Source organism: Phocoena sinus, chromosome 13, assembly GCF_008692025.1.
Source record: "Phocoena sinus isolate mPhoSin1 chromosome 13, mPhoSin1.pri, whole genome shotgun sequence".
NCBI classification, from domain to species: domain Eukaryota; kingdom Metazoa; phylum Chordata; class Mammalia; order Artiodactyla; family Phocoenidae; genus Phocoena; species Phocoena sinus.
This window is the reverse complement of record NC_045775.1, coordinates 13,697,615-13,720,438: the sequence shown is the minus strand read 5'-3', so window position 1 is coordinate 13,720,438 and position 22,824 is coordinate 13,697,615. Positions and strand designations below refer to the sequence as shown.

Here is a 22,824-nt window from a genome sequence, read left to right as displayed (position 1 = left end):
ATGTATTTAACGATCTAGAAGATCCTTTGGAGAACTTTGATTAAAGCTGTCAAAAACTTCTGATATTCAAACTAAGTCGTCAACTCCCATGAAGAGAGGCCAGAAATCTGTCTCAGTCCATGATGGTTTGACAAAATCAGGCTGGCATGACACATGTCTCTTACCTAAAATCAGAACCATAAGTGAAGAACATTATTGGACGTTATAAACCAGAGTCAGGGACTGGATTTTACACATTTCTTCTCTGTGTGTATACAAGAGGGACAGATCGTGTTTAAGAACGTTTAAAGATTGGGCAAGCACCAGGGAAAACAGTGCAAGTATCATTCTGCCACACTATGTTTAGCCACATTAAGTGCTTTGACTTAATAAATGGAAATGGCCTTCCCATTGTGAAAGAAACACCAAACACTAAAGCTAAACTCAAGTCTAAACTCTGTGTCTAGAACAAGATCTCAGCTGTTAAAAAGTCTCCAGATTTTCAGAAAGTTCTCCAAAATCTGTCAGGATAAACAATAATAAATGCTCAGGTCCACAAATGAGTTTGCCATTCATTTTGGCAATACCAGAAAGTGTACAGCCACAAATGGAATTGATACAATAAGTAACTTACTAATGTTAAAGAGATTTAAAAAGAAGGAAGCAGTAATACTGATATTGCTACATATTAAACATTCGAACATTGTTTAGACATTGATTCCTAAAAACCCAGACAATGGTTATGAGTGGATGCACACAAATAATACTATTTCTTTTTATTTTTTAAGTCACATATTCAGAGAGTCAGTTAGTTACTATGGAATCACATGTGATGTCATAAATTTGACAATCTAAATGCAGACCTAGACTGAGCAACAGAAACAACAGGAAATGAAGCTGGGGAGAGGAAAACCTGCATAACAACAAAAGAATTTCAATAGTTAAAGAAATGAGTCAAACATCTCTGAAACAGAAAAAGAAGGTCAGTGAATTGAATGTCCTAGAATCTTGCCAAAGAACTGAGGAAATGTAGATATCAGTCCATCATTTGCCTCTGGAAATGCTCTGCAGCAATCACATTTCAGGTGGTGATCACACATAGAGGCAAAAGGAGAAGTAAAGAACATGAAGAGTGGAGAAAAAGGAGATTAAATCATGTGGTATAAGTCCATCCAATAAGTCAGCACTTATTGAGCAAATGCTCATATGTTAGTGGTAAGAGGCGAAAACACAGTTGCTTTCTTTGAAGAATGCACAGCCTAGTAGGAAAGAGAATACATAAACAAAGTACAATTCAGTACTCAGTAAAAGTATGTACAAAAGACACAGGCAACACAGAGGGAGGTTTAATACTGGGAACTTCTCCCAGGTCGTGCCGAGCTTGGTTCTGAAGAACACTGAAGGGAAAAGCAGGTTATAAGATATAAGGCTGGTATATAGACAAATACAAGTCATTTGGCAAAAACAGAACATAGAGATAGAGCGTAGAGTGGAGGGCACACAAGTTGGAGGTAGACAGGATACATCATGAGACTCCTGGGTCTCTCTAACCAAGCGAATGAAGAGTGTATCCAGAAATGAAGCATAAGCAGATTTACATTTTATAAATATCACCCTAAATAAATGGGGTAGATGGGTCTAGAAGTTGAGAGGATTTAAGGCCATGAAATCTGGTCAAAAGCCACATTCTAAGAATGCAGACCCATAACGATCTGAGGCCTGGAACAGGAACGGAGAAGAGGGACTAGAGTTAAAATATCTTTTGGAGTAAGCGACAGGACTTCATGGTGATAGTGTTGAGGGGGTTGATGGAAAGATTTTAGGACTAGTTCTAGGATTATACAGCTACGCCATTCTCTTCAGACATAGACTCAGTCACTCAACTAACATCAACTAGATTTTTCCTAGGTTCAAGGCACAGAGCATAAAGAGATTAACAGACTGCCCCTGAGCACTTTGGTCTATGCTAGAAGTTGAGCTCCTTAAACGGATAAATAACACTAATCTTGATTGCATTACAGCTACTGAATTGGCAGGAAACAATAGAAACACTGCTCTAATACAACAGTATTTCCTGCAGTTGAAAATGAAAACAAATATTTGAATAGATGTCCATGAAATAAGCCATTTTCTTCTGCTCCCCTACATGGTCTTCCCTATTAGTTCGTTAATAAGAGACCGCTTTTCGCTCTTGATGCTATGAATAGTTAGAGAACATGAATAGAAGACATGCCTGTTGACTGATCTGTACAGGATTAAAGTGCTTGATTTAAAAAATCTATTATTGATGAGGCTCAGATCGACAGGAAATTGGTTTATGAATAAAACAAACAAGAGAAGTTTCAGTTCTACATGGCAAATGAAAAAGTTCCATAAGTAGCAATCTTCAGAGTAACAGAGAAAAGAAGTTGTTCTGTGTGAGCAGCTTCACATTTAACTCCAAGTCCTGCTGACCCCTGGGAAATTCTCCCACAGCATTTCCCATGTTACCATTTTGTAAATGATAAATGCTTCATGTCTCAAATCTATAAACCAACAAATTTCTATATTAAAAATCTGTTTGTATAGTTGTCTGATATATGTTCTTTTTACTCATGCTTGTTAGAACAGAGGAAAAATAATACCTATAATTTATATTTTTGATAGTGGCCAAGAGGCAAATTCTAACTTTCATTTATCTTTTTTTTTTTTTTTTTTTTTTTTTTTTTTGCGGTACGCGGGCCTCTCACTGTTGTGGCCTCTCCCGTTGCGGAGCAACAGGCTCCGGACGCGCAGGCTCAGCGGCCATGGCCCACGGACCCAGCCGCTCCGCGGCATGTGGGATCCTCCCACACCGGGGCACGAACCCGTGTCCCCTGCATCGGCAGGCGGACTCTCAACCACTGCGCCACCAGGGAAGCCCTCATTTATCTTTTGATTCCCCAAACCCAAGGTTTCTAATGCCCTGAGATGAAAAATTAATAAACATTCTTCGTTTCCATATTAAGAATGAGACTGGACCAAGGTACTCAAAAGACAGCCTAGAAGTAGACAAATCTAGAAAGGATTCTGAGAAATCAGGAGTTCGTCTGAGCACTCAGGTGAGCTGACCTCTTCAGAGTTGGTGAGAGAATTAAAGAGCAGACAGCATAATAAAAAAATATTAGCGGGCAGGGGAGTTTGGGGAGAAAAGACTGAGCTATCAAGATTTGTATTAAGGCATACCTAACGTCCTCGTGGCAAGGTTAAGAAAATACTAGAAGAAGCTGGCCCCTGCCTACCCATCCAGCACACCTCCCAATGTTCATGCAGAATAAATGGCGTAGAAACCTCTGCTCAGCCTGTGGGAGGAGACTGGCCTTTGTTCAAATCAGGGAGGGAAGGGGAGTCTGGCCATCGCATTGACCATCTTCTGCACCATCTTTCAGATGAGGCGTGCGCATCACTCGCTGAGATGCTGCCCCATGCGGGGTCACTCGTCGTGCAGACGCTGCCTTTGTGCAGCTGAGGGAAAAGCGCTCCTTGGCCCCTGCTGCACGACACGTATTTATATTCACATGTGCCTGTTGTGGGAGCAGGGCTAGCAGATCACCGTGATCAGGGTGAGCCGAGACCAAACTACTGACTTTGGAGGGGAGCTACAGGCAATCTGGGTGAGGGGAAGGATACGGGGATGGAAACTTGCACTTGCCTCTCCATGGTCTCCTCCATCCTGTTCCTCCCAAAGGCAGTGCTAGAGGGCGCTATTCCCTCTTCTGCAGCTACCTGGGAGACCTGCTACAGCCTTGTTGAGGTACCAGTGGCCTTCATCTTTGTAATCTGGTCAAAAATGTTGGGTATGTCTTTTCAGCATCTGCTAACAAGCTTATCCTTAAGGGCGGAAGTGGGGAAAAGGGAGGAAAAAGGCTCAACTCTACTAAGTTCTGCATAAGAGGAGTCACAGGTGAAAACCTATGAGATATCAGACTTGGTTTTGGATGCTCTTCCAGGTAGATTCCCACTTTATTGCTCCTCACAGAAGTTAGGATTGGGCCAGAGCTAGAATAATACACAAGGGCCAGGACTGAATTACACGTCATAGAGGGCAGGGGCCTTCTCACTGATCACTGCTATATTTGGCTTGCCATGGCTGTTTCGTAAGCATATGTGTGGGAGGACTCGGTGGTGGGGTATTACACTCCTGGGTCTCTTCTCTCCTTGAAAGGGATCACGAGAATTAACCTTGCTGAAGACAGACTCTCGAGAGTACCTAGTGAGAAATCAGTGGTCTCGAACTTCATGGAGCCCATCCACCAGAGCTCCATCAGGAGATGAGTCCAGAAGCAAGAACACAAGCCTTAAGGTAGAGATGGGAATGAAAGGGAAGAGTACATGCCATAAGAAGAAGAAGAATAACATAGATTGATGCTTTCCATGCGCCAGGCCCTGTTCCGTGTACTTTATATCTTTCAGCTAACTTAGCCCTCACAGACGCCCACCCCCATCAATCCCCAGAGTAAGAAAACCGAAACACAGAGAAACTTCCCTAAGATTTCACACTAGTAAGGCTCATAGAGCTAGATTAAAACCTAGGATCTCTAGGTCTATAAACTGCACGTTGAATGATTAAACTCCATGGTTTCTCCTTCCTTCCTTCACACGTTCAAAAACTATTCATTGAGTACCCAAGACTCAGAAGAGGGGGTGAAAATGTCAACAAAGGAGATAAACTGTTCAAGAGTATTAGGTTGTGTGACGCTTTGAGCCCTTAACTAGGCCTAGTCGCATAAGAAGAAAAAGTTTGTTGTGAGAATTAGTTTTTGGATGCAGAGTGTGACACAGGCCCAGACACTGGGAGAACCAATCCATCTGTCTCTGTTAGGACTGGCTCAATAATCTCACCAAGAACATGCCCTTTGAAACGTGTGAAATAATCACAAAAACTGGAATAATATATGGATGCTTAATAATCTATCTCGTACCTTAGTGAAGGAGTCCTTTCTCTAGAATGACTAGAACCAGCTCCTATTTAGGAAGATGATTCTCTCCAACTGAGCTTCACTGGCACAAGAAGTTCCGAAGGTGATGGGGAGACACTTGATTCTCCAGCCTACCGACCTTCCCAGCACTCACTGCATTAATCACAGAGCAAATGTGGAGACGGATGCCCCTGAGGTGCTTTGCAGAGCCTTCTGGTGGGAACTTCTGGTCTAGCTGCTCATCACGTTAACTGGAGGTCACAGATGGAGGCAGTGGCAAGCAAGGTCCCTTCCTCAAGCCTTCTGTCCTACCAGAAGGTCTCTGACTGAGCAGGTATATGTGAAGAAAGTGACAGAACTTTGCAAACTATGTGCCAGCTACCTAGGGGCAAGGAAGAGGACCCCTACCCTATCTACTCCAAAAGAAAAAAAAAAGTGTGAGGTGCTGATGGAACAACTGCGGGGAAATGAAAGCAGTCTGTCTCTGGGTCCATGTAACAGAAATGTCTAATATATGGAGCCTTGAAACGTCTGAGCCCCTTTAAGCCCTACTTAAAGGAGCTGAGATGAACCAGGATTCACCTAAGAGCTGGGAATGGAACACAGAGAAGGGGACAGCTCCTTGACCCAGCTGGGCAGAGGTGAGGACGGGGACCCTAGGCGGGCATCTAACTCAGAAGCCCACTTTCTTGCTCCAGCCCCCCAGTAGCTCCAAGACCTCCCGGACTTCATCCACCTCCCCTAGCCATCAAGAGTCACCAAAGCCGCTGTCAGTGCAGCGCTCGCCACCCACACCAACCATGCCGCTCGACTCACGTTCTTCCAAGACCCCGGAGGTCCAGCTCCAGACCGGGTCCCGGTGCAGCACCAAGATGGCTGAGAATTCCGACGCCTGGTCTCCCGGCCTGGGGCGGGAAATCCAAGCGGGCCAGTACACACGAGAGTTGCGGGACTCGCGAAATTCCAGGGATACGCACCAGCGGGAATATCCGCGCACGCCCCCCCACTGAAAGGAAATCCTATGCCCAGGGCAGGGCTCTCTACCCGTCACAGCTGGATCAAGACTGTATGCCTGACCTGGTCAGGCAGCGAGAGGAAGAGGCGGACGAGGACAATGCCTACTGGGCATCCGTGAGAACACTGTACGAGAAGACACCGAGCTGCTCGCGCCCCAGGCTGGTGAGCAGGGCCCGCCTCCCCTGGTACCCGGGTTGCCGCTCCACACAGCCCCGCGGCCGGACCTCTCTCAGCCTCCCTCCTGTCCATGGTATAGGGAAGTTCACCCAGGCCCCTGCTTCTCCTCCCTGAACCTACCCCTTGGCACAGTAGCCCCCAGGACCCAGCCCTTGGCTGTCTCCAGCATCCCAGTCCTCCAAGCCGGGACCCAAGTGTTTCCTTCCCACCCTGCCCTGGGATGAGGCCCATTCCTGATCCCTTCAGGTCTGTGTGACTCGTCCTCCTGTCGGTGCCCCTCTCTGCAGCCCAAACCCAAGCATGCCATCACCATCGCTGTGTCATCCCGTGCGCTCTTCAACATGGTGGACAGCAGGAAAATCTACAAGGAAGAGGGTCTGGAAAAGTACATGGAGTATCAGCTTTCCAATGAGAATGTCGTGCTGGCCCCAGGGCCGGCCTTCCACTTTGTCAAGGTATTCTGCAAAGCTGTCTTCGGCCTTCCAGGACTCTGGATGGCAGGGAAGGACTCATGCTAATCCCTGGGATCTCATCCAGGTTTCCTTATAATTCCTAATCCACCCTTGTCATTCTTGCCTTTTTTAAGTCTACCCCAGGTCAGTTTATATTTTCACAGAAGCTTCCACACTGTTGAGGGAGGGACTGCAGCCCTAGATTTGGAATGCTGAGCTTCCCTAAGTGGAGCCCAAATTCTGAGACCTGTAACAGAAACTTTTGTCCTCTCCGTAGAAGGAGCAGTAACCAGAAGCAATAATGAGTTTATGATTCCAAGCAGTAGAAATAAAACACCCCATTCAAATAAGATTAAATTCACTTTCGCTGCTCTTGCCCCAAACACAGCATATTAAGAAACTCAAGATGCTCTTGGCACTTAGGGGCTTGACTTTAATAGAGAAAGTAAGGTTCTTGGAACTTACACTGAAATGTATAGCACTTATAGCTCTGATCCCCTATATAACTTATACAAATATTACACAATGACATCATAACCAGGCAGAAACAAATGACACCTCACGTGTTGTAAGTAGAATGTGGTTATGAGGCATAGGGGAAGCATGAGAGGAAACCACAAACCTATTCTAAAGACTCATGTTTTAAAAAATATACAGAATGCTCACTTTGGCAGCACATGTGCTAAAACTGGAACAACACAGAGACCATTAGCATGGCCTCTGCACAAGGATAACATGAAAATTCTTGAAGCAGCCTATACTTTTCACAATAAAAAATAATCATCAGATCAAGAAAGGCAGGTTTTATGAATCAAAAACAAAAATAGACAAACCATGAAAGGGTTAGCCTGATCCTATCTATATACCTCACAGAAACAATTCTAGTAAACCAAATGTTGTAACAATTTTCAACAAACATTACCCATCTTTCAGTAAACATTAACTGAGGTCCTATGTATGCGAGGCTGAAAATACTGAAATGAATGGCATAACCGTGACTTAAAGGAGCCACAGTCTCTCAGTGAAGTCTTCAGGGCTTGAACTGGACACCTATGGGATCCTTTCTATCCAGACCCCCAGTGCCCACTTTGCCTGGCCCTCCTTACACACATTTGTGTTTGTAACCTTCAGGCACTGCAGCACGTCAATGCTAGACTCCGTGAGCTGTATCCTGATGAACAGGACTTACTTGATACTGTTCTGATGACTAATAACCATGCCCAAGTGGGAGTGCGGCTTATAAACAGCGTCAATCACTATGGTAAGTAAAATAAATACCGTGTGGAAGAACAGCTCGCTGCTCTGGAAGAGAGAAGCCATGTTATTTTGCTCACTGTGGCCTAACTAATGCAGTGTCTGATAGTGACACCCCCTTCTGCGTGAGGAATGTTTATTTGCCTATGTCAGAACAAGAGAGGCCATGTTCATTTTTAACTTCAGCACAGAGTTGGGCCCAAAGCTCTGGACTTAACTTGTCAAGTGTGAATTTCAAAGTCTTAATCCCAGGTCCTGCAATATATTTCTCTGTTTTATGTTTTTCACTTCTGAACTTGACTTCAAGGAGCCGTCAACCCAGGGCTTTCTCTGTGTGATCAGACTTCCTGCTCACCACAGACGCATGTTAAAGGTTTAAAGGTTTTTACCTTTCCTTTCCACTCTTAACATCTGACTCGCCCTGGCTGATCTCCCCACACATCAAATTCATACTCATGCCAGCAAAACTGTCTTTATTCCTTTACAGGGAAAATTGGTTTGACACTAGTCTCTTCATAGCATTTCCATTAGTGTGTTGGTGGCTTTAAGGGGAGGTCCCCATTTTTCCTCTCATGAATTTACCTGACTTCTTATGTGGGGACCTTTAGCCCATTTTCTAAGTGACATATCCAGTCTTAAGGGTATGTCAAGTCAAAATAAGATTTAAATTTGGCATATTTAACTTCTAGGCTTAAATGAGGCATATTTATAAATAATCACTATCTATTACAAGTTATAAGTTTTATATTATATTATCCTAATTATAAGGCCAACATCTTACTGATACACAGTTGAAAATATGTTTACCTTTCAAAAACGCGGTCTTCATAGTATTATGCTATGAAAAGAGAGAATATATATAAAAGCTTTGGCAGAGATGAGCGGTGTAATCACTCAATAAAGGACAGCTATGATTTTTACAAGACAGCCTTATTTGATTTAGTAGGTGATTTAAGTCTACCTATCCCTCACCACACTAAGCCCATTGAGCTTAGTAGCATGAGAAATTCTACTTATTTACATACTAATTCTGTTACTGAACAGATAAAGCCCAATCTTGCACAGCCTTGCTCATGGAATAACAACTTTTCACCTGAGGAGTTAGTTACCTTCTCTCGGGGCTGAAGGCAGTTTGTATCTCCCTTCGCTGTGGTCTTTTCTATATTATAATTATCTGTTTACATGCCTGGCTCCTTAGTGAATTGTGATCTCCTTGAGAAGAGGGACGATATTTTCGCCATTTTTGAAGTCCCCAGTACCACCAAATAATTTCTGATCATTAAATTAATATTATTTAAGGATTTGTAGAGTACACTTTTATGCCACTTATGCCCAATGTTGGTTTTAGTGAAAAAGTGAGAGTATTTCGTCCATACCACGGCAAACACTTCCACTTCAGCTGTGGATAGATCCTATCCACTCTCTTGGTCCATGCAGATGATAAACAACTGACTAGCTGGCTCAGCAACAACTGGCTCAAAATTCTGCTTTATGTCATCTGCAGCTGCCCAGTTTTATCATATATCCAAAAACACTTTGAATGGGTACATCGCTTATATACTTAATGTTATACCTTAGTTATTCTCACATCATTGGAACCATGGTTTGCTTTTATAAATAATCCTGTGCTGAGATCTTTCTACATAAATCTTTATCAGAGTTTCAGATTATTCCCTTAGGATAAACTCTTTAAAAAAGGAATCCTAGGGCTTCCCTGGTGGCGCAGTGGTTGAGAGTCCGCCTGCCGATGCAGGGGACACGGGTTCGTGCCCCGGTCCGGGAAGATCCCACATGCCGCGGAGCGGCTGGGCCCGTGAGCCATGGCCGCTGAGCCTGCGCGTCCGGAGCCTGTGCTCCGCAGCGGGAGAGGCCACAACAGTGAGAGGCCTGCGTACCGCAAAAAAAAAAAAAAAAAAAAAGGAATCCTAGGTCAAAAGGTATAAGCTGCTTAAAAGCTATCAATACTTTTATCAATAAATATCAAATTACTTTCTAGACAGCTTGTACCAATTTACACTTTCATCCATAGTGTATGTAAGTGCCTATTTTACAAACCTCTCACCAACATCTAGTGGGTTTTTTTAACTGTTGTTGATTTGAAAGGCATTTAATGGTATATTAATGTCAACCTGCTAATGACTGCCTTTAAAATTTCAAGTCAAGAGAGACAACTTCAGACCTTCTGTTGTTGCTTTGGGGAAATAGTTTAAATTCTATCACTACTTGCTATTACTATTGTTTTGTTACTAAAGAAATACTAAAATGGTACTTAAAAACAGAGCCACATCTCAACTGGCCCTCTCAACAAGTGAGGATGCTGTAGCTAAAGGAAAAGTGCACTGTTCTAGTCTAGACAAGAGTCAACGTGAAGCACTGGGCTTAGACAGTCTTTATGTCTCCGTTTCCTTTTCTGTAATGAGGATAATAATGCCTGCCATAACAGCTGTGTGAGAGTAAACTAGCATGGCCTATCTGGATATACTTCATAAACCATCATGCACCGTTATATAAAATAGCTGAGACATTTTTCAATATTGGTATTACAAAGGTAGTTCTAAAACTGCAGTAGGCACTCATTTATTCCTAAGGTAACTATCACTTGCATTTCCAGTAAGTATATTGTCTTTAGTCTCTGACATAACAAAGTCTTTCTTGCCCGATAATAGGATTACTAATTGACCGGGTTCTGTCTGGTGGAAAAAGCCCCATTGGCTATTTGAAGGCATATCTTACCAACTTGTATCTTTCTGCGGATTCTGAAAAAGGACAAGAAGCAATACAAGAAGGTATTACTTGGTTTCCTCTCTCTAGTTAATAAAGAGGACTGCACTAGTGTTTCATTCCATTGGCCTTCACGTATGATTATGTGGTTTATGTCGTTGTTGGGTTTTCTGCTAAGGTGTTTCCACAAGTGGCAGCCCTTAAGTTTGTCTTTTAGAGCTTTCACCTTCATGGAGGTAGACATCTTCAGTGATTATCCTACACCCATTTTACACTTTCCCATGCCTTATAGAAACGGAGGCAGTACAAAGATGACTGTTTCGAGATGTGTGGTTGTGAAGAAGAGTTGTGTTGTCAGGTAATAGCGAGAGAGGAAATTCGAGGTCTGGGAAGAATTTTTTTTTTTTTAAATAGACACTAAAACATATGGTCCTAAGAAGAGTATTAATTAATTCCAACGGTCTTCCAGGGATCGCCTCTGCAACAATGTTTGATGGAGCCAAAGACATGGCTTACTGTGACACACAGCTCCGTGTGGCCTTTGATGGGGATGCCGTCCTCTTTTCTGATGAGTCTGACCATATTACCAAGGAGCACGGGCTGGACAAATTCTTTCAACATGAAGCACTACTTGAGAATAAGTCTCTTGCTCAGGTAGGTTCAATGAGCTCTAATTAATTTTGATCTACTTATTTTCCAATATACCAATATATATATTTCTTCATTGTGATGACTTTTAAAATTTTTTAGGCAGGCCACTCCTCACTTCTTATCCTTTGTAGTTTTCTCCCCTTGTTTCATGAACTCCTCATTTTAAAGCATCTGCTGCCAACTTTTTTTAAATTTTAGTGTTCTTTTATCTATCCTTTTGGAAATGTTTCTATGATCTTCTCATGAGAGTTCATCTCCTCCAAATTATGAGTAACAGAGGTAATACGGCTTACCAGTTAGCCATTTCTACATAATAGTTCTCAAAATAGTAAGGTTATTTCCAATAGGTCAGTAAACATTTGTTGAACCTCTCTGTCCATACCCTTAAACTCCATAAAGGTAGCACTTAATTGAGAAAAATCTGCAAAACTGAGAGTTTAAATTAAATCAAATAATGAGCTCCAAGCAAGTACAAAGTATGAACAATTAAAATTTTAGGTTTTTTGGAATCAATCCATGAACCGAAGTGTTAAAGTCATGGTCTAAAACGAACAAAACCTGCAATTTCTGAACCAAAGGAGATTTGAACATCAAAGTATTCTCCAAAATGAATATGAAACGATGGAGCATTCAGTTTTAATCTATGAATCTTACCTAGGCCTTTCTTTTAAATTGGCCTTTTCTTCCTCAGCTCTTCTTGAACTTAAGATCTTAAATATTGTTAGTTGTATTACATTTCTAAAAGTAGGAAGAGACTAATTGAAAGATGGAAGTTTTACTAACTCACCTCACATTACAGCAAGTGATATTTAAATTCTGTGTGTTTTTGTGTGTGTATGTTTAACTTCACAGTCCCTTCCTAAATAGCTTCTTTAGAAGTCTTGAGCTCATGTCAAAAAGTTGTTCAGTGTTAACAAAGTTTACTATTGAGATGAAAACCCTTTGTTATATTTTGCATAAGTCTGCTTTGCTGAAATTTAGAGCCCATTGTACATTAGCCTTTAAGCATTATTAAAATGTTCAAGATCTCTAAAAAAAGAGCACTTAAAAAGAAAAAAAAAACTTCAGAACAAGAATTATTTCAAGATAATCTTAAAATACCATTTTTTTCATCTCAGGGAAAGAATCCAAATTTCTTTTAGATTCTGTACTTATCAGTTCTTTTCTCCATATTTTAAAGCATTTTCCCCATTAAACAACTGAAATTGTGAAGTTCAACACTAGATATTGCAGGAATACCCAATGAATTCTTACTAAGCATACTTGTTTTCATAATGTGGTCCTTCTGACAGTGGAAAAATATGCTATTTTTCACATAGAAAGGGTAGCTTTCCTATAAAGACCAGGCTTTGCCAGATGTTTCCACTGATGAGAAGGAAGTTATGAGATATGATTCCTAACCAAGGCTTTCAACTATGTTGGTCATGGGGCTTATGGTTTCGTCATGACAATATCCCAATTGTCTCCAATGGAGGAGATCTGAGAGTCACCAGCAAATGGGACAGCTGGACAGGATTAATTTAGCCACTCTCATTGTAGCTTATAAAGCCTCCAATGTGGTACCATGACAAGTAATGGATGTCTCCTGATTTGATCTCTATCTCATTTCACCATTCTGGGATAGTGATCTCCGTGTGTGTGTGTGTGTGTGTGTGTGTGTTTTAATCAGAATTGTTGAGGTATACTTTATATGTAGTATAATTCATCATTTTTAGTGTACGGTTCTGAGAGTTTTGACAAACATATGTGTACAGTCGTGAAACCACGATCAAACTCAAAATACTCACAAAATTCCCTTGTGCTTCTCTGTAGTCATCCTAGCCCCCCATCCTCAGGATCTGTCAAACACTAATCTGATTTCTGTCCCTATAGTTTTGCCTTATCCAGGTGTCATATAAATGGAACCCCATAGGATGCAATCTTTTGAATCTGACTTATTTTACTTAGAATGATGCATTTGCGATTCACCTGTGTCATCCCCTGCATCAGTAGTGCGTTCCTTTTTACTGCTGAGTAGTAGTCTGTTCTATGGATGTACCACATTTTTTCATACATTTACCTATTGGAGGATATTTAGGTCATTTCCAGTTTTTGGCATTTATAAATAAAACTACTTTAAGCATTTGCATACAGGGTTCTGTGTAAACACAAAAATCTCATTTCTCATGGGTAAATACCTCAGAGTAGGATTGCTAGGTCACAGGATAAGTATGCATTTAACTTTATAGATAGTGCCAAACTATTTCCCAAAGTAGTCACACCACTTTGCATTTCCAGTGAAAGATTTTTTGCCCTGCATCCTTGCCAGTATTTGGTAATGTCAGTTGTTTTTCATTTGTTTGTTTGTTTTAAGCTGTTCTGGTGGTTACATAATTGTATCTCATTGTGGCTTTAATTTGCATTACCCTAATGATAGATGATATTGAACATTTTATCAAGTGCTTATTTGCCATCATATTTATTCTTTGGCAAAAATATCTGTTCAAATCTCTTGCTCATGTGAATTGGGTTGTTTTTTATTTCATTATTGAGATTTGAAAGTTCTTTGTATTACAATTCTAGATGCAAGTCCTTTATCATATATTTGTTTTGCAAATATTTTCTCTCAGTCTGTCCTTGTCTTTTCACTCTTTTAATATTTTTCAGTGTCCTTCAATGAGCAGAAACTTATAATTTTAATGAAATTCAATTTCTCTATTTCTTCTTTCATGAATTGTGCTTGTTATATCATATCTAAGAAATCTTTGCTAACCCAAGGCAAAAATTTCCTCCTATGTTTCTGAACAGAAGTTTTTACAATTTTATGGGGTTGTTTTTCAGAATTATTACCTGTTTGAGTTGATGCATTTGTGCAAAGTATTAAGGTTCATTTTTACTACTTATGGATATATCTTGTTTCAGCACTATTTGTGGAAAAGACTGGCTTTCTTTTCCTTCAATATAGGTATCTGTCCTTTTGCCATTATCACACTGTCTTGATTATCATACTTTTACAGTCAGACTTGAGATCTGGTGGCAGGAGTCCTCCAAATATGTTATTTTTCAAAATTCTTTTGACATTCTGATTCCTTTGCATTTGCATATAAAGTTAAAAATTAGCTTGTCCATTTCTAGAAAAAAATCCTGCTGAAATTTTTATTGTGATTATGTTGAATTTATAGCTTAATCTTGGGAGAATAGATATTTTAACAATATCAAGTTTTTCAGCCTATGGACATAGTATATCTCTCCATTTATTTAGGTCATATTTAATTTCTTTCATCAGTGTTTTGTAGGTTTCAGCATATAGCTATCACACAAAGTTTATTAGATTCATACCTAAGTATTTAATAACTTTTGATGCTATTATAAATGATGCTTTAAATTTTTTCATTTCTAATTTGTTTATTGCAAATACACAGAACCACAATTTATTTTTGTATTTTGACTTTGTATCCTGCAACTTTGTTAAAATCACTTGTTAGTCATAATAAAATTTGTGTAGATTATTTAAGATTTTCTACATAGACAGTGTGGACTGTGAATAAAAACATGTTTCCAGGGTTTCCTTGGTGGCGCAGTGGTTGAGAGTCCGACTGCCGGTGCAGGGGACGTGGGTTCGTGCCCTGGTCCGGGAAGATCCCACATGCCGCGGAGCGGCTGGGCACATGAGCCATGGCCACTGAGCCTGCACGTCCAGAGCCTGTGCGCCACAATGAGAGAGGCCACAACAGTGAGAAGCCCGTGTACCACAAAAAAGAAAAAAAAAACTTGTTTCCATTCTGTATGTCCTTTATCTTTCTTGCTTTACTACCCTTGCTAGTACATTCAGTACAATGTTCAATAAGCATTATGAGAGTGGACTTCCTTGCCTTATTCCCTGATCTTAGAGGGAGATCATTCAGTCTTTGACTCTTAAATACATTATCTACAGGTTTTCTGCAAGTTATCTACAGGTTTTTTGCAAGATGCCCTTTGTCAGGTTAAGGGAGTTACTTTCTATTCCTGTTTTGTTTTAGAGTTTTATAATAAATCCATGTTGAATTTTGTCATATGTCTTTCCTCTATCTATTGAGAAAAACATGTGGCTTCTCTAGTCTGTTGAAATATAAATTATATTGATGAATTGCATTGCTGGTATAAATTCAACTTGGTTATGTTGTATTATCCTTTTTATATATTGCTGGATCCAATCTGCTAAAATTTAGTTAAAAAATTTTTTTTGCCATTATGTTCTTGAGTGTTCTTTTCTTGTAATATCTTACAGAGTAATGCTGACCTTATAAAATGAGGTGGGTAGTATTTTCTCCCTGTCTATTTTCTGGAAGACTTTGTGTAGAGTTGGTATTATTTCTTCTGTAAATATATGGTAGAATTCTCCAGAGAAGCCATCTGGGCTTGGACTTTTCTATTTAGAATGCTTTTAACCAAGAGTTCAATTATTTTTGATAGATACAGAACTACTGTGCAGATTATCGCTTTCTTCTCTTTCCTCTTCTGGCAGTTTATGAGTTTGTCTTTCAAGGAATCTGTCCATTTCAGTTAAGTCACTGAATTAACGAGCATAAATATTCTCTCATATTTTACTATTATGACTTTATTATTTTTAGGAACTTTAGTGATGTAGCCCTTTTCATTCCTGATATTAGTAATATTTGCCTTCTCTCTTTTCTTCCCCTCTTGTGGTCAATCATGCTAGGCTTTAACGATTTTATTGATCTTTTTAATAACCAGCTCTTCCTAAGTTTTTAAAGATGATTTGAGGCTTCTTTTCTATAATAAATATTTAATACTGTAAAATTTCCTCTAAATGCTACTGTAGTTGCATCCTACAAATTTAGATAGGTGGTTTGTAATTTTTATTCAATTCAAAAGTACTTTTTAATTCCCTGTAACTTTGAGTTATGAGTTATTTATAAATGGGTATTTAATTGTGAAATTAAATTTGGAATTATTCCAGATACCTTTCTGTTATTAATTCCAAGTAGAATTCTGTTGTAGTCAGATAATATGTTTTCTATGATTTCAACTCTTGAAATTCGTTGAGGATTATTTTATACCCAGAATAAATGGTCTATCTTGGTAAATGTTTCTAGTCTACTTGAAAAGAATGTTTATCCTGCTGTTTTGGGGTTGAATATTCAATAAATATCAATTAGATTAGGTAAGTTAATAGTGTATTATTCAGGTTGTATTGCCCAGGTGTTTAATATTGTCAGTGATTTTCTTTCTATTTCTTCTATCCACTATTGAGGAGGCAGCATTGAAGACTTCAAGTATAACTGAGGATTAATCTGTTGTGTACTCCTTTCAATTATATAATTTTTGCTTCATGTATTTCTAATTTCTATTGTTTGGTGCCCAAATATTTAAGATTATTATATCTTCTTGGCAAATTAATCACTTTTCATTATGCAATGCCTCTCTCGCTGATATTCATACAGCCATTCTAGCTTTTTTTTTCTTTTTTGGACTGATGTTTGTATGGTACAACTTTTCTATGTTTTTACTTTTAACCATTTATGTTTCTACATATAAAATATCTCCATATTTAAATTGGTTTTCTTGTAGATATTACATAGTTTCTGTTGTTTTTCTGTACAATCTGACAATCCCTGTGTTTTAATTGCTGTTTTCAGATCTTATTTATTTATTTATTTATTTGCAAGTTGACTAAGTTTTATTACAATCAAATTCTTTCTTTACAATTGGTTTACTCTTTTAATTAATTTTGATTGGAGTATAGTTGCTTTACAATGTTGTGTTACCTTCTACTGCACAGCAAAATGGATCAGCCATACATACATATATCCCCTCCATTTAGGACACTACAGTGCATTAGGTAGAGTTCCCTGTGCTATCCAGTATGTTCCCATCAGTTGTCTATTTTATACATAGTATAGATCATTTATATTTAATGTGATTATTACTTTGGTTGGATCAAAATCTACCATCTTCTTTTTCTATTTGTTTCATCTTTAATTAACTTTAGTTTCTTTTTCCTTTTATTATTTTTGCTTTTGAATTTATTGTGTAGATTGTATGCTTTTAGGATTCCATTTTATCTCCACTATTGATTTATTACTCATTTTAGATTTTACAGTGGTTACCATAGGATTTACAATATACAACATCAATTAATCACAGTCTACTTTCAAACAATATTATGCTACATCATGTACAGTGTAAGGACCTTACAACAGTATACTCTCAATTCTTCCCTCCCATGTTTTGTGATATTGGCATACGTTTTACTTTCACCTATACTATAAACTCATAATACCTTGCTACTATTGTTTATTTGGGTAGTCAGTTATCTTTAAAGTGAATAAGGAAAAGACAAAAATATGTCTTTTGCATTCATCTTCATTTTAACCATTTCCAAGAATCTTCATTTCTTTGTGTAGATCTAGGTTTCTCCCTGGTATCTTATTCCTTGTGCCAGAAGACCATCTTTTTACATTTCATATAGAACTGATATGCTGTTACCAAAGGCTCTTAGTTTTTTTTTTTTTTTTCCTGAAAAACTCTTTACTCTCCTTTTTTGAAAAATATTTTATTTTGAGTGGCTATAGCTTTCTGCATTTACCCTATTTTTATTTCAGCACTTTACAGATACCCATTCATTGTCTTCTGACTTGCATAAATTCTGAAAACAAATTGTTTGAGATTCTTATCTTTGGTCCTTTGTAAATAATGTGTCTATTTTTCTCTGGCTGCCTTCAAGATTTTCTATATTTCTTTGTGTTTCAGCAGTTTGAATATGGTGTGTGTATATGTATTCCACAGTATTCAATGCCCTGTTCTTTTTTTCCCCACTATTTTTTTCCCTTTATTTTCAGCTTGAGTAATTTCTACTGACCTATCTTCAAGTTCACTGATGCTTTTCTTAGCTATGTTGGCTCTATTAATGAACCCATTAGAAGCATTCTTCATTTCTGTACCACAATTTTTATTTCTAACATTTCCATTCAACCCTTAACTTTTCCATCTCTTTGTTGAAATTACTAGTCTACTCATGTATGTCATCCACCTTTTAATACAGTTGTTAAGATATTAATCAGAGTTATTTTCAATTTCCTCTCACATTTATGACATTTAGGTCATCACTGCGTCTTCTGTTAATTACTTTCTCTTGAAAGTTAATTGCTCGTTTAATTTATTTTTATTGTAGTCTCATAAATCTTTGATTAATTTCTAATCATAGTTTGTAGACAGTATAGGCTCTGGTAAACAGTATTTTTGCCTGGTAATAGGCATAGATCCTCTTCTGCTAGCAATTAGTGTGATTGACTGAATCACCAAATCAGGCATTCAACTAGGTAAGCATTTTGTTGCTGCTATTGTTACCTTCATTTCATCACAGGCTTCAAATTCCTCTGGTAGGGTACTGAAGGATTTTTCATAACATTCCTTTTCCATTTTCAGCTGTAGGCCTTCTCTTTGTGTCCATGCCTCATGGGTGGCCTCCACATTGTTACCCTTCTCCCAACTGTTATTGTTTGTCTCTGCCAGCTCAGGTGGTGATGTGAGAGGAAGCGACATTCTCTGTTGTCCCAGGTTAGTCTAAATCTAAGTGTGTACCCCCCCTAGGTCTTAGGGATGAAGTTATATCATTCATCTCACCTTTCTCCCAGTGATAGAGGTGATATCTAATGGTCTGGGTCTCCTGCCCCTCTCCCAAGGGTGGAGGATTTTTCCTTCCCCTTCCCCCATAGCAGTAGATCTTTACCTGTTCCCTGGGGGTAACAGTGTTTGAAGCCGTTCTTCCAACAGTTTAATACTTTTGTCCCCTAGGAAGTATGGGACAAGGTAGATCTTTAGTCTTTTCTCACAGTGGCAGCTGCTCCTCTCCTCCACGTCTGCATCACCAAGGACTCTATTCTTTCATTTTCCACCCTGTCTGCAGTCCTTCTCATAAGAAACTAGTGAAATCCATAGGAAAAAAAAAATCCTGTAAAACAGTGTGAATTTCTTGTGTCTGTGGCTTCCAGGGCTTCTGTGTTCTCTCATTAGCCCATACTTGTCCTTTTCCAATTTGTTTTTAAAAATTACCTGAATTTTTCATACCTGCTTCTATGGCGTCTGGTATATCTTCCTTTAGGGCTCTGCCAAAGATGTGCCAGTTCTTGAATTCCATCTGTCCTTGAAGATTTTTCCATAATTTTTTCCATTAGGTTTCATGTTAGTCGGTTGCCCTGCTACCTCAGCTCTTTCATGGGCTCAAGAAAATGTATGATGTTTCAGATTATCTGGCTTTTTCTTGTTGTTAGGATAGGAGTAACAGTCTTTCCAGCTTTCTACATCCAAGGCAATCCAAATGTTCTAAATCATAGAACTCCTCAAAAAGGTATTTTCAAGTAACTTTCCTTCATGTTTCTATATTTTTTCTTGATAAATTACATACTTACACTACTGTACAAATATATAAACTGTTAAACATACCCCAAAACAGAAGAAAGAAAGAATGATATGGGTACCTGGTTTGAACATGGCGATATAAACTGACCAGGCCCTATTTATTCTCTTTGAAAATTACTCAAAAGTATCAGGGAGAGCCGTGTTCCTCTGTGTTTCAAAATCAAACTGTGAGCAGGGTGGCTTCTGCCAACAGTCACTGCCCCCCACTTTGTTTCTGTGGCCAAAAAAGTAATAACAATAATATGTTATAGTTTTTTTTACCTATGTGACTTTTTATTTGTTTTTTTTCTAATATGTGCAGCCTTAGACAAAGCAACATTAAACAAATGATCACATAGATAAGCCATGTTTGTGGAAAATGGTTTCCATGACAGCAGAGAAGAAGGGAGCTTCTGAATTGTGAAAACAAGTCAATATTAAAATACTATCCATGACCTTTTCCCAGAATCCCTCTAATTTTTCCAAGGAAAACTAATCTACTTCAGAGATAAGTAATAAAAAGAGAACTAGCACAGAACATATGCAAAGATACTATGAGAAAAAGGCAGACACAGAAGAGCAAAATCTAATAACAGATGAAGAACTCTCACTAGAAACAGTTGCCAAAGTATAGGTAAAAACTGTGACTAAACATTTACTTAAAAGAAAGTTGGATCATAAAGTGGAAATCCCCCAAATCAGGGAAGAGATGATAAAATGTTAAATGAACTCTGGAAATAAGCAAATAGAAAAATAATATTTTAGAGAGAAAAATGATAGAAATAGGTCCTAGGTAAAGAAAATCCAACATATGCAAAATTAGAATACCTGAAGAAAACACTGAAATTATGTTGTGGGGGTAGGAGGATAGGGTTGTGTGTGGTAAATAAAAAGATGCAAACATATCAAAATATAAGTCAAGAAAACACCCTGAATTATCAGAATATTTTAATGGATACGTTAAACTATTAAAGGTTAGAAACTAAAGGCCACATTATACTACAGGGAAATAGAAGAGAATGATCATCACTGAGACATGCCCTAGTAATATTATTTGGCTTCAAAGATAAAGAAATAATTCTTTGGGCACCCTGCACACACAAGTGGGGAAAAGAAAATCAAGCTGTCCTGAGTCTTCTCCACAGCAGCACTCAGTAGCAAAACACAGTGGAGCCCTACTTATAAGATCATGTGGAGAGGAAATAGAAATCACAGATTCTATATCCAGTCAAAAGCTCATTCAAGTAAAAAGGAAACAGATCAACAGTTAAGAACATAGTATATTCTCAGGGATTATTATTTCCATAAGATATTCTTGAGAAAACTAATACAAGAGGACACATTTTGGCCAATATGTAGGTGACTACAAACACACAAAGGCACAAATGGGCATAGAATATATTTAACCGTAGATCTAAAACTAAAACAACTGCAGGGATTAGAGTGACAGAGAAGAAAGCACATATTACATGCCCTAACAATGTAGAAATTATTTAACTATTAAAAACTGGAAAAATATGGAGGAAAAAGTTATAAGGAAGAGTAAGTGTACTGATATCTTCAGTTACAATAGCTGATCAAAGGATAAAGCTGCGAGACAGAAATATAAGAATCTTTAATAATTCAAATGCAAACACTGAGAAAGATGAAACAGTTAAAATCAAATGATTGAAGAAAAAATAGAGGATAGGAGAAAGGTGAAGAAGTACCCTAATTTCATTATTTTTCATTATAAAAAATAATAGATCCTGGATTTAAAAAAAATAGAGGTCTGAAGGTACTATAAAAAGTTATAAAGGTAACCAATAGAAGGAAATAATACAAACCTTCCTAAATGTTAGAAGAAACACACATACACACATGTTCAAATAAAAAAGACAGTGAACAATCTTTTGAAATCTTTAAACGTGAAAAATGAAATACAAATTGTAATACAGAACCATTATCACATATATTTGTGATATCAATAAATAGAAATGGCCTAAAACTCAGCTTTTGTTTTAAAAATTAAGACTTTCAGATTGTATCACTTAGCAAAATCCAATTCTATGTTCTGTACTAGAGGTACAGCTAAAAGTAAGTGTTCAGAAAGGTTGAAGATAAAAGTGTGATGATATATAAAGTAACTGTAAATATAGAGAAGACTGGATCCAAGCCAAGAAGGAATTGAACAAGATAAAAAAGTACACTTTACAATGTTAAAATGTGCAAGTCACAAAAAGTAAATCAAAAGCGGAGTGCTTTTGCTGATTAACTGAGCTTTCAGAGTGTCCCATTTTGCCAAGGATAGTTTACGTCTGTTGCCCTGGTTCAACTTTTTATAGAAGCTTCTTACACTCTTAAAATATCTGTGTTTAGATGATAAATTATATGGCCATCCTATGTTTTACTCTAGGAATGCAAGGATGGTTCCATACAAGGAAATATAATCACATAAATGCAAGGAGTTTTAGCATTGTATCACTGGTCTATACTGCATGTTTCATGCAGTATTATAAGTTCTTATAAACATCTGCTTTTTTAGCGTTCACTTCCTTTGGCTCACTGGATGACAGCTGTGACATATGTTCCTCTTACAGGGTCCCTTGAAAGGCTTTCTGGAAGATTTAGGCAGACTGCAAAAGAAGTTTTATGCCAAAGACGAACGGTTATGTTGCCCAATCAGGACCTACCTGGTTACAGCTAGGAGTGCAGCCAGTTCAGGCGCCCGCGTGCTGAAAACCCTTCGCCGCTGGGGTCTAGAGATAGACGAAGCTCTTTTCCTTGCTGGAGCCCCCAAAGGTCCCATCTTGGTGAAGATAAGGCCCCACCTCTTCTTTGATGACCACATGTTCCACATTGAAGGGGCACAGAAATTTGGCACCATCACAGCTCATGTACCTTATGGAATTAATCAAAAAGAGAACAATTAGGGATGGGAAGGGGAAATAAAGCAGTGAGTCTGGTATTACGGAAGCCACATCTTGTGGATCTCTAGGGCAATTAGGTATTTCAGTAGATTAGACCTCAGAACTTTGTTCATTTGGAAAGGTTTTCTCTTGAGTTTTTTAAAACGTTTTGAACTCTCAAGTTTCCTTCAAGCTACTTCTCTTGGAACTGTCAATGCTGTTGATGACATTGCAACTACCTCTGTGTGTAAGTCATAATGATGACTCTTTAGAATAATTTTAGAACTTGAATTCTTGAATGCTTAAAGGACTATGTCAGAAACCTACTTAGTTTTACAAAGCATTGCTCATTTATGGATGTTGGTAGCT

At 38.5% G+C, this 22,824-nt stretch overlaps 1 protein-coding gene and 1 non-coding gene across 2 annotated transcripts; both read left to right on the top strand.

Moving 5' to 3' along the window:
- The first annotated feature begins 892 nt into the window (after nucleotides 1-892).
- On the top strand, nucleotides 893-22,479 carry NT5C1B (5'-nucleotidase, cytosolic IB). Its single transcript, XM_032653468.1, is given in 10 exon segments — nucleotides 893-961; nucleotides 2,967-3,059; nucleotides 4,163-4,300; nucleotides 5,615-5,914; nucleotides 5,916-6,095; nucleotides 6,398-6,565; nucleotides 7,694-7,823; nucleotides 10,483-10,602; nucleotides 11,007-11,191; nucleotides 22,147-22,479. Coding segments are annotated over 10 exon segments (1,680 nt in total). The 5' UTR covers nucleotides 893-928.
- Nucleotides 7,221-7,327, top strand: LOC116764852. The gene has a single exon (XR_004353060.1). It is a non-coding gene; the product is annotated as a U6 spliceosomal RNA (small nuclear RNA).
- Nucleotides 22,480-22,824: the final 345 nt, after the last annotated feature.